General features: G+C 48.3%; 1 protein-coding gene across 12 annotated transcripts in view; it reads right to left on the minus strand.

Moving 5' to 3' along the window:
* Positions 1-12,600, minus strand: part of ARAP1 (ArfGAP with RhoGAP domain, ankyrin repeat and PH domain 1) — a 324,988-nt gene that overhangs the window by 84,188 nt on the left and 228,200 nt on the right. For all 12 annotated transcript variants that reach the window (XM_073612624.1, XM_073612632.1, XM_073612623.1 and 9 more), the window contains 4 exons: positions 8,000-8,134; positions 4,471-4,606; positions 2,020-2,122; positions 1,700-1,895 (listed from right to left, as the gene is read on the minus strand). In XM_073612624.1, the coding sequence (XP_073468725.1) occupies positions 1,700-1,895; positions 2,020-2,122; positions 4,471-4,606; positions 8,000-8,134 (570 nt within the window). The remainder of the gene's footprint in view (positions 1-1,699; positions 1,896-2,019; positions 2,123-4,470; positions 4,607-7,999; positions 8,135-12,600) is intronic.

Raw genomic sequence — 12,600 nt, forward strand, 5'->3', positions numbered from 1 at the left:
CTACAGTAGGTGCTCATGTGGTACACAGATTAGTCCTGTGGATGTAAGAAGGTGCTCCTAATGACAACTCGTTATGTGTATAAAAGACACCTCTCCACAGAATCTCTTTCTTCCATTCAAACCTCACCATCATGGGCAACACCAAAGAGCTGTCAGAGGACATCAGGGACAAGACTGTAGACCTGCACAAGGCTGGAATGGGCTACAAGACCATCAGCAAGAAGCTTGGTGAGAAGGAGACAACTGCTGGAGCGATTATTCACTAATGGAAGAAATACAGACCAACCATCAATCACTCTCTGTCTGGAGCTCCATGCAAGATTTCTCCTCCTGGGGTGAGGATGATCATGAGAAAAGTGAGGGATCAGCCCAGAACTACACGGGAGGAGCTTGTGAATGATCTCAAGGCAGTTGGGACCACAGTCACCAAACAAACCATTGGTAACACAATACACCGCCATGGATTGAAATCCTGCAGCGCCCGCAAGGTCCTCCTCCTCAAGAAGGCACATGTACAGGCCTGTATGAAGTTTGCCAACGAACATCTAAATGATTCATAGAAGGATTGGGAGAAAGTGCTGTGGTCAGATAAGTCCAAAATTGGCATTACCTCGACCCGCAATGTGTGGAGGAAGAAAAATGCTGATTACGACCCTAAGTCTAATACGGAGGTGGAAACATGATGCCTTGCTGCTATTTCTCTGATAAAGGTACAGGCCGACTTTGCCGCTTTGAGGAGCCAATGGACGGGGGCCATGTATTGTAAAATCTTGGATGAGAACCTTCTTCCCTCAGCCAGAACACTGAAGATGGGTCGTGGATGGGTCTTCCAGCATGACAATGACCCCAAACATACCGCCAAGGCAACAAAGGAGTGGCTCAAGAAGAAGCACATTAAGGTCATGGAGTGGCCTAGCCAGTCTCCAGACCCTAATCCTATAGAACATTTATGCAGGGGGGTGAAATGTTGAGTTGCCAAGCGACATCCAAGAAACCTTAAGGATTTAGAGAAGATCTGTAAAGAAGAGTGGATCAAAATCCCTCCTGAGATGTGTGCAAACCTGGTCACCAACTACAAGAAACGTCTGACCTCTGTGCTTGCCAACAAGAGTTTCTCCACCAAGTCGTGTTTTGCTTGGGGATCAAATACTTATTTTACTCACTGAACTGCAACTCAATTTATAACATTTGTATCATGTGTTTTTTTTTTCTGGATTTTTGGTTGATGTTCTGTCTCCATCATATAAAATACACCTGGGCAAACTTACAAAATCTGCAGGAGATCAAATCATTACTTTCCACACTGTATATTGTGTCTGCATTACCCCATTTACATTCAATAAACATGTTTGGTACCCGGAATTGTCCATATTTATATAAACCAAGCAGGTCTCCTCTACCCAGAGGTCCCATCAGCTTCCAGGTTTTATTGTCAACGCTTAATTGAACAAGTTGAAGTTAGAAGCTGATTGGCTCCCATGCACATCTGCACCAGATTTTGAACTTTCCAGGTTTAGTAAATAAACCCCATTGTGTTATAACAGACTTGAACTCATTTGTTAAGGGTTCCAATGATATATTGGGACTCAGAGCTTCCATACTCAATGCCAAACCTCGTGGCAGCCAATCAATGACCTCAGATGTCAGACAGGCGGGAGTTACGGGTTCGTCTTTTGGAATGGCGGTTACCGTCACGTACACAGCTCAGACAGCTTCTTCAGGTTGATGACCTCCACCATGTCGTTCTGCTCCACGTAGGTGTACAGTTTGGTCTTACACAGCGAGAACCAGCCGACCGTGCTGCGCTCCAGACTGCGGCCGCCTTTAAACTGCAACCGACCGATGCGATCAAAGTCGTAGCTGAGGAGCTCCTCCGCCTTCGGCGGGAGGAAACACTGAAGGGGAAAAGAATGGGATGGGGAGGAGAATGGAGTCATGAGCTTGTTAACTGTCAAGATGTCCTTCCTTTTACCCCGATACATTTTATTATTGAACTATTGTTCCAGAAGGAGCCAATACCTTAGTGATGGATTTCACCCATTCTCTGGCCTCCTCTGGTCTGTCGGCAGCGAACAGATACAGTCTCTCGGACTTAGTGTAAATCTCGAAGGTGCTGTCATACCTGAGAAGATGGAGGGCATGTGTTTAGTTATGAAAAACAAAATGGGCAGTGATGTGGGCTGGGAAAGGGGATATGTGGAAAGAACGTCTACAAGGGTCTTTGCCTCCCAAGGCTCTGCCTGGAGACAATGTGAGTGTTGCAAAGTCCTTTCCCTCCCTTGTTGGGCGTAGCTGCAAACAGGTCCAGTCTTTTCCTCCCAAACCCTATGCCTGGAGGGGGAAGTCAGAGCCAAGAACAGTGTGTGTTCTCATAGCTGCCCATCTGGGCCCGGATTGTCCTTGCCGGGCCTGAGAAGGAGGCTTGAAGAGTCCTAACCTGGCCTGGGGCAGAGGCTGAAAAGACAAAGATAGACTCTAGTCTGGGCCTACAGACTCTACATTAGCCTGTAGCAGAGGCATAATGAGGTCTACAACTGGCGGAGGTAAAAAAAAAATATATATAGGAACATAGTAAAGGGTTCTTACAGAAGTATATTGTCTATGACCACCAGCAACTGTGCATGCAGTGCTGGGCTTTCTAATTAGAAAGCCTACCCCAGAATTTGCTATCTAAAAGTCAGGGGTTCACCAAATAATGTTCCTCCAATTGAAAACATGTTATGAAGATAAACAATTGATTTAAACAAAGGGCAAAAAAATGGCACTTTGTAAAAGACAAAGTTGGGAAGTTAAAGGTGTACCCTGCACCATGACGTACAGTGCCTTGAAAAAGTATTCATACCCCTTGACATTTTCCACATTTTGTCATGTTACAACCAAAAACATAAATGTATTTTATTGGGATTTTATGTGATAGACCAACACAAAGTGACTCATAATTGTGAAGTGGAAGAAAAATGATAAATGGTTTTCAATTTTTTTTACAGATAAATATGTGAAAAGTGTGGGGGGGCATTTGTATGGCGCCCCCCGGAGTCAATACTTTGTAGAACCCCCTTTCTCTGCAATTACAGCTGCAAGTCTTTTTGGGGATGTCTCTACCAGCTTTGCACATCTAGAGAGGGACATTTTTGCCCATTCTTCTTCTTTATAAAATATCTCAAGTTCTGTCAGATTGGATGGAGAGCGTCTGTGAACAGCAATTTTCAAGTCTTGCCACAGATTCTCAACTGGATTTAGGTCTGGACTGTGACTGGGCCATTCTAACACATGAATATGCTTTGATCTAAACCATTCCATTGTAGCTCTGGCTGTATGTTTCGGGTCGTTGTCCTGCTGGAAGGTGAACCTCCACCCCAGTCTCAAGTCTTTTGCAGACTCTAACAGGTTTTCTTCTAAGATTGTCCTGTATTTGGCTCCATTCATCTTCCCATCAACTCTGACCAGCTTCCCTGTCCCTGCTGAAGAAAAGCATCCCCACCACATGATGCTGCCACCACCATGTTTCACAGTGGGGATGGTGTGTTCAGGGTGATTTTTCCACCACACAGTGTTTTGCTTTTAGAACAAAAAGTTCCATTTTGGTCTCATGTGACCAGATCACCTTCTTCCACATGTTTGCTGTGTCCCCCACATGGCTTCTCATAAACTGCAACCAGGACTTCTTATGACTTTCTTTCACCAATGTCTTTCTTCTTGTCACTCTTCCATAAAGGTCAGATTTGTGGAGTGCACAATTAATCATTGTCCTGTGGACAGATTCTCCCACCTGAGCTGTGGATCTCTGCAGCTCCTTCAGAGTTACCAGGGACCTCTTGGCTGCTTCTCTGATTAATGCTCTCCTTGCCCGGCCGGTCAGTTTAGGTGGACGGCCATGTCTTGGTAGGTTTTCAGTTGTGCCATACTCTTTCCATTTTCAGATGATGGATTGAACAGAGCTCCGTGAGATGTTCAAAGCTTGGAATATTTTTTTATAACCTAATCCTGCTTTATACTTCTCCACAACTTTATCCCTGACCTGTCTGGTGTGTTCCTCGGCCTTCATGATGCTGTTTGTTCACTTAGGCTCTCTAATAAACCTCTGAGGGCTTAACGGAACAGCTGTATTTATACTGAGATTAAATTACACACAGGAGGACTCTATTTAGTAATTAGGTGACTTCTGAAGGCAATTGGTTCCACTAGATTTTAGTTAGGGGTATCAGATATCCCCCCCACACTTTTCAAATATTTATTTGTAAAAAACGTTAAAAACCATTTATCATTTTCCTTCCACTTCACAATTATGTGCCACTTTGTGTTGGTCTATCACATAAAATCCCAATAAAATACATTTACATTTGTGGGTGTAACATGACAAAATGTGGAAAATTTCAAGGGGTATGAATACTTTTTCAAGGCACTGTAATCCTTCCTGCTCAGCCCTTAAAAAATACTACCGCCAGAAGTGACATTTATGATTGCGCTCACCCGTGTGTCTCCGGTGGGATCACTGCCACACACACGATCTCATCCATGCGAATATCGCCGTTGGAGGAATTGCTGTGGTTGTTCTCGTAGTAGCTCAGCACCCCATCATTGAGTACACACCAGCGTCGGCTGAACTCTGCAACAAGATTGTAAAGGGACGGCAAACATATAACACCAATAAGGTAGAATATGAGTCAATCATAGTGCAATTTTGTGTCCCTGCCACTGTCTATCTTTCTATTCTTCCACTGAATCGTTGGCCCTTGTCATCATCTAGACCAGGGGTGTCAAACTCAATTCCATTGTGGGCCGCAGAAGCAGTATGGCTGCCTTCAAAGGGCCTGTTGTATCTGGAGTGCGCTATGTACAGAGTGTAGAGTTAAAGAGTGTGTTTTGTACAGAGCCCAGGAGTGCCCTGTGCACAGAGTGCAGAGTTCAGGAATGCTTTTCGTACAGAATGCATTTTTCAGGGGTGTTCTATGTAAAGAGTTCAGGGTTTAGGGGTGTGCTACATACAGAGTGCAGAGTTCAGGGGTGCTGTATGTACAGAGAGCAGATTTTAGGGATGTGCTGTGTACAGAGTGCAGAGTTCAGGGGTGCAATATGTACAGAGTGCAGAGTCCAGGGGTGTGCTTTGTACAGAGTGCAGAGTTCAAGGGTGCGCTATGTACAGAGTGCAGAGTTCAGGTGTGTGCTGTGTGCAGAGTTCAGGGGTGTGCTGTGTACAGAGTGCAGAGTTCAGGGGTGCACTGTGTATAGAGTGCAGAGTTCAGGGGTGCGCTGTGTACAGAGTGCAGAGTTCAGGGGTGCGCTGTGTACATAGTGCAGAGTTTAGGGGTGCTCTGTGTACAGAGTGCAGAGTTCAGGGGTGCTCTGTATATAGAGTGCAGAGTTTAGGGGTGCGCCTTGTACAGAGTGCAGAGTTTAGGGGTGCGCTTTGTACAGAGTGCAGAGTTCAGGGGTGCGCTTTGTATAGACTGCAGAGTTCAGGGGTGTGCTGTGTATACAGTGCAGAGTTTAGGGGTGTGCTGTGTATAGAATGCAGAGTATAGGGGTGCTCTGTTTCGAGTGCAGAGTTTAGGGGTGCGCTGTGTACAGAGTGCAGAGTTCAGGGGTGCGCTGTGCACAGAGTGCAGAGTTCAGGGGTGCGCTGTGTGTAGAGTGCAGAGTTCAGGGGTGAGCTGTGTACAGAGTGCAGAGTTCAGGGCTGCGCTGTGTGTAGAGTGCAGAGTTCAGGGGTGCACTGTGTATAGAGTGCAGAGTTCAGGGGTGCACTGTGTATAGAGTGCAGAGTTTAGGGGTGCACTGTGTACAGAGTGCAGAGTTCAGGGGTGCGCTGTGTGTAGAGTGCAGAGTTCAGGGGTGCGCTGTGTGCAGACTGCAGAGTTCAGGGATGTGCTGTGTACAGAGTGCAGAGTTCAGGGTGCGCTGTGTGCAGACTGCAGAGTTCAGGGGTGTGCTGTGTACAGAGTGCAGAGTTCAGGGGTGCACTGTGTATAGAGTGCAGAGTTCAGGGGTGCGCTATGTACAGACTGCAGAGTTCAGGGGTGCACTGTGTACAGACTGCAGAGTTCAGGGGTGCACTGTGTACAGAGTGCAGGGTTCAGGGGTGCACTGTGTACAGAGTGCAGGGTTCAGGGGTGCACTGTGTACAGAGTGCAGAGTTCAGGGGTGCGCTGTGTGTAGAGTGCAGAGTTCAGGGGTGCGCTGTGTGCAGACTGCAGAGTTCAGGGATGTGCTGTGTACAGAGTGCAGAGTTCAGGGTGCGCTGTGTGCAGACTGCAGAGTTCAGGGGTGTGCTGTGTACAGAGTGCAGAGTTCAGGGGTGTACTGTGTATAGAGTGCAGAGTTCAGGGGTGCCCTATGTACAGACTGCAGAGTTCAGGGGTGCACTGTGTACAGACTGCAGAGTTCAGGGGTGCACTGTGTACAGAGTGCAGGGTTCAGGGGTGCACTGTGTACAGAGTACAGGGTTCAGGGGTGCACTGTGTACAGAGTGCAGAGTTCAGGGGTGCACTGCGTACAGAGTGCAGAGTTCAGGGGTGCACTGTGTACAGAGTGCAGAGTTCAGGGGTGCACTGCGTACAGAGTGCAGAGTTCAGGGGTGCACTGTGTACAGAGTGCAGAGTTCAGGGGTGTGCTGTGCACAGAGTGCAGAGTTCAGGGATGCACTGCGTACAGAGTGTATACAGGGTGCAGAGTTCAGAGGTGCACTGTGTACAGAGTGCAGAGTTCAGGGGTGCACTGTGTACAGAGTGCAGAGTTCAGGGGTGCGCTGCATACAGAGTGCAGAGTTCAGGGGTGTGCTGTGCACAGAGTGCAGAGTTCAGGGATGCACTGCGTACAGAGTGTATACAGAGTGCAGAGTTCAGAGGTGCACTGTGTGCAGACTGCAGAGTTCAGGGGTGTGCTGTGTACAGAGTGCAGAGTTCAGGGGTGTACTGTGTATAGAGTGCAGAGTTCAGGGGTGCCCTATGTACAGACTGCAGAGTTCAGGGGTGCACTGTGTACAGACTGCAGAGTTCAGGGGTGCACTGTGTACAGAGTGCAGGGTTCAGGGGTGCACTGTGTACAGAGTACAGGGTTCAGGGGTGCACTGTGTACAGAGTGCAGAGTTCAGGGGTGCACTGCGTACAGAGTGCAGAGTTCAGGGGTGCACTGTGTACAGAGTGCAGAGTTCAGGGGTGCACTGCGTACAGAGTGCAGAGTTCAGGGGTGCACTGTGTACAGAGTGCAGAGTTCAGGGGTGTGCTGTGCACAGAGTGCAGAGTTCAGGGATGCACTGCGTACAGAGTGTATACAGGGTGCAGAGTTCAGAGGTGCACTGTGTACAGAGTGCAGAGTTCAGGGGTGCACTGTGTACAGAGTGCAGAGTTCAGGGGTGCGCTGCATACAGAGTGCAGAGTTCAGGGGTGTGCTGTGCACAGAGTGCAGAGTTCAGGGATGCACTGCGTACAGAGTGTATACAGAGTGCAGAGTTCAGAGGTGCACTGTGTGCAGACTGCAGAGTTCAGGGGTGTGATATGTACAGAGTGCAGAGTTTAGGGGTGCGCTGTGCACAGAGTGCAGAGTTCAGGGGTGCGCTGTGCACAGAGTGCAGAGTTCAGGGGTGCGCTGTGTGCAGACTGCAGAGTTCAGGGGTGTGATATGTACAGAGTGCAGAGTTTAGGGTTGCGCTGTGCACAGAGTGCAGAGTTCAGGGGTGCGCTGTGTGCAGACTGCAGAGTTCAGGGGTGTGATATGTACAGAGTGCAGAGTTTAGGGGTGCGCTGTGCACAGAGTGCAGGGTGTACAACCCCATCCCCAACCCCGCCCACCAAAACTTCCTTATATCTCTCTCTCTCTGTAAGGATCTGTTGGATCTGGGAGCCACTGAGCAAAGCTGTCCTTTGTAAACAAAGAAGGCCTCTGTGTTTACATGAGGGAGCGGAGGGTGAGAGCCGGAGGTGGTGGGGTGGAGTTCCTCCATGTTCCAGCTGTGAACCTGGTTCCACGGGCCTTGTGTTTGACATATTTTATCTGGACGTACCTTCCTTGGACTTCCTGTCGGTGACCAGTTTGGCCATAGACGAGGTCTTGTAGAGGTATCCATTATGAGTGATGGATTGGTGCATGATATAATAGGGCTTCTCCAGGTTTGTCCCCAGATCCAGGCGCGGCGTCTCTGCCAGGAGATAAGATGATAATACAAGCCGTCATAAACTCTGTCTCACTAATATGTCCAAAACAGCAAATACCATCAAATAATTCTATATTATTGTAGAAAGACTACAAGGGATCCCAGAGGAAGACTTCTATAGGGAAACCTATACAGGTTTGGGGAAGTTTTGGAACTGATATCTGGAACTACTGAGAACTGACCCAAGTATAGGAATCCTATGACTTACCAATCATCATCTGCTCAGGTACTGGAGATCGTTTATTAAAGGAGTAGATCTTTGCCAAGTGAATTCCCACAGAGCTAAGTGAATGAGGAGAGAATTCGCTTCGCAATGAGTACCCAATCACGAGCAAGGAGACGTTTAAAAAAAAAAATTGGGATTTTTGCTTGCACGTGATTGGATGATTGATGTCGGTACAGCTTCAGCTCGTTCATTAAGCTAAGTGAGAAATGACTTTGCACCGTGACCACGGTCTGCTACGATAGTAAACCAACCGCATTGATTGGGGGAGACATTGCTGCACTTTCTCCATGATCCATCATTTATTAATTCATCTTTTAAAAGTTCAAACTGTCAAAGAATGAGGTTAAATAACAATTCTGACTTTTCAGAGAAAATCGATTAGATCTGTATGCTGCTGTACCAACTTTCACCACTAGATGTCATTGTGCATGGTTATAACTTTGCAGAGATATGGGTCTAATACAGGGGTCTCCAAACTTTATAAAGTTTGCTGTCCGACAGACTTTGGCCTGTGGGAGTAGAAAATGTCCTGGTCTGGTGTCAGCGGAAGTAAAGAATCCAACATCTTTAGCTGGAGGAATAGTGACATCATTGGTATCAGTGGGAGGAATAGTGCCCCATCATTGGTATCAGTGGGAGAAATTGTGCCCCATCGTTGGTGTCAGTGGGTGGAAAAGTGCCCCATCACTGGTATCAGTGCGAGGAATAGTGCCCCATCATTGGTATAAGTGGGAGGAATAGTGTCCCATCATTGGTATAAGTGGGAGGAATAGTGTCCCATCATTGGTGTCAGTGGGGGGAACAATGCCCCATCATTAGTGCCAGTGTGATGAATAGTGCCCCATCATTGGTGTCAGTGAGAGGAATAGTGCCCCATCATTGGTGTCAGTGGGAGGAATAGTGCCCCATCATTGGTGTCAGTGGGAGGAATAGTGCCCCATCATTGGTGTCAGTGGGAGGAATAGTGCCCCATCATTGGTGTCAGTGGGAGGAATAGTGCCCCATCATTGGTGTCAGTGGGAGGAATAGTGCCCCATCATTGGTGTCAGTGGGTGGAATAGTGCCCCATCACTGGTATCAGTGCGAGGAATAGTGCCCCATCATTGGTATAAGTGGGAGGAATAGTGCCCCATCATTGGTATCAGTGGGAGGAATAGTGCCCCATCATTGGTATCAGTGGGAGAAATAGTGCCCCATCACTGGTATCAGTGGGTGGAATAGTGCCCCATCATTGGTATCAGTAGGTGGTATAGTGCCCCATCATTGGTGTCAGTGGGAGGAATAGTGTCCCATCATTGGTATCAGTGGGAGGAATAGTGCCCCATCATTGGTATCAGTGGGAGGAATAGTGCCCCATCATTGGTATTAGTGGGAGAAATAGTGCCTCATCATTGGTGTCAGTGGGGGGAATAGTGCCCCATCATTGGTATCAGTGGGAGGAATAGTGCCCCATCATTGGTATTAGTGGGAGAAATAGTGCCTCATCATTGGTGTCAGTGGGAGGAATAGTGGCCCATCATTGGTGTCAGTGGGGGGAATAGTGGCCCATCATTGGTATCAGTGGGAGGAATAGTGGCCCATCATTGGTGTCAGTGGGAGGAATAGTGCCCCATCATAGGTGTAAGAGGGTGGAAAAGTGCCCCAAGGGCCGGATAAAGACAAGCAAAGATCCACATCCGGCCCCTGGGCCGCAGTTTGGAGATGATTGGTCCAATATCTGTACACTTCTGTACCAACTTTCACCACAAGGTGTCACCATTTACAGCTATTCTTTTGCAGAGATATTGGTCTTATATATCTTTATGCTGCTGTACCAACTTTCACCACAAGATGTCAGCAGAGCAGCACAGAAGCTGCGACACGGCGTACAAAGGCGACATTGTGCCACCAGTCACAAGGTACCCGCTGTCCTGCATTTTGCGCTGCAACTTCCAATTAGCATTCACTGGGCCAAAATCCAAGAAGGAGCATTGTGTCTGCTTCAGTACAGTGGTCTTACCCGTCCCTTTAAAGGGCACCTGTCCTCCATACACCTACGACATCCTGTCCATCCAATGTTTAACTCTCTTTGCTGACAGCGCCATTTTTTAATTTTTTTTAAATTTTGCACACACCTACTACATAATCACATTTATAACATGAAAACTCGCTTAAAATCCCAAAGCATGATGTACTTTCCAAAAGCCGAGACCCCGTAGAATAAAAAACTGTAAAAATTTTCAGGAAAAATTAGACTCAAATTAATTATTAGTGCACACCAACACACTATTATACACAATTATAGAGTAAAAACCTAAAAGATGAGGTTGTGTCGAGTAAATAGATACCAAACATGTCAAGCAATAAACGGCTCTACCCAAAACTGCCCGTAGGTGGAGCTCTAAAAGCCTTTACAAGTCATCAATAGCCGGGAATAATGGGGGTGGAATTATTGCCTTATGACAGTGTGCCGAGTGACCTCAGCATGGAGTTCAGGATCATTTCTAGAACATTCCTAACCAGATGAGGTCACAAAGGTCTTCTGCAGTGACTTCACCCGGAGGAAGAATATTCCTCCCCTTCATCCCCATATAACACAGATCTCTCTCTATACTCCCAGTGTAGGAGGGATCGGTGACATCAATCATTCAAGGCTCAGCTTCATATGTGGGCTTCACCTATGCAAATGAGTCCAGCCTAGGAATGCCCACTCCTCCAGCCCAACGTCCAACCATCAAGGAATGTTCATATTTGCATGATTCCTCCCACGGCTTGCATCGGGGCTGAGGGCTCTCCAGAGGACTACTGAAGCCAAGAAGCTACGTAGAGCCCCCTGACCCTCCACCATCCCTGTGCTGAGTTCCCGGGTCTGTACACCTGATGTGCCCATTATGAAGAGTTCCCACCATCCCTGTGCTGAGTTCCCGGGTCTGTACACCTGATGTGCCCATTATGAAGAGTTCCCACCATCCCTGTGCTGAGTTCCCGGGTCTGTACACCTGCTGTGCCCATTATGAGGGGTTCCCACCATCCCTGTGTTGAGTTCCCAGGTCTGTACACCTGATGTGCCCATTATGAGGGGTTCCCACCATCCCTGTGCTGAGTTCCCGGGTCTGTACACCTGATGTGCCCATTATGAGGGGTTCCCACCATCCCTGTGCTGAGTTCCCGGGTCTGTACACCTGCTGTGCCCATTATGAGGGGTTCCCACCATCCCTGTGCTGAGTTCCCATGTCTGTACACCTGATGTGCCCATTATGAAGAGTTCCCACCATCCCTGTGCTGAGTTCCCAGGTCTGTACACCTGCTGTGCCCATTATGAGGGGTTCCCACCATCCCTGTGCTGAGTTCCCAGGTCTGTACACCTGCTGTGTCCATTATGAGGGGTTCCCACCATCCCTGTGCTGAGTTCCCAGGTCTGTACACCTGCTGTGTCCATTATGAGGGGTTCCCACCATCCCTGTGCTGAGTTCCCAGGTCTGTACACCTGATGTGCCCATTATGAGAGGTTCCCACCATCCCTGTGCTGAGTTCCCAGGTCTGTACACCTGCTGTGCCCATTATGAGGAGTTCCCACCATCCCTGTGCTGAGTTCCCAGGTCTGTACACCTGCTGTGCCCATTATGAGGAGTTCCCACCATCCCTGTGCTGAGTTCCCAGGTCTGTACACCTGCTGTGCCCATTATGAGCGGTTCCCACCATCCCTGTGTTGAGTTCCCAGGTCTGTACACCTGATGTGCCCATTATGAGGGGTTCCCACCATCCCTGTGCTGAGTTCCCGGGTCTGTACACCTGATGTGCCCATTATGAGGGGTTCCCACCATCCCTGTGCTGAGTTCCCAGGTCTGTACACCTGATGTGCCCATTATGAGGGGTTCCCACCATCCCTGTGCTGAGTTCCCATGTCTGTACACCTGATGTGCCCATTATGAAGAGTTCCCACCATCCCTGTGCTGAGTTCCCATGTCTGTACACCTGATGTGCCCATTATGAAGAGTTCTCACCATCCCTGTGCTGAGTTCCCATGTCTGTACACCTGATGTGCCCATTATGAAGAGTTCCCACCATCCCTGTGCTGAGTTCCCAGGTCTGTACACCTGATGTGCCCATTATGAAGAGTTCTCACCATCCCTGTGCTGAGTTCCCAGGTCTGTACACCTGCTGTGTCCATTATGAGGGGTTCCCACCATCCCTGTGCTGAGTTCCCAGGTCTGTACACCTGATGTGTCCATTATGAGGGGTTCCC

The sequence above is a fragment of the Aquarana catesbeiana genome, linkage group LG02 (genome assembly GCF_042186555.1).
Source record: "Aquarana catesbeiana isolate 2022-GZ linkage group LG02, ASM4218655v1, whole genome shotgun sequence".
Classification (NCBI taxonomy): Eukaryota; Metazoa; Chordata; class Amphibia; order Anura; family Ranidae; genus Aquarana; species Aquarana catesbeiana.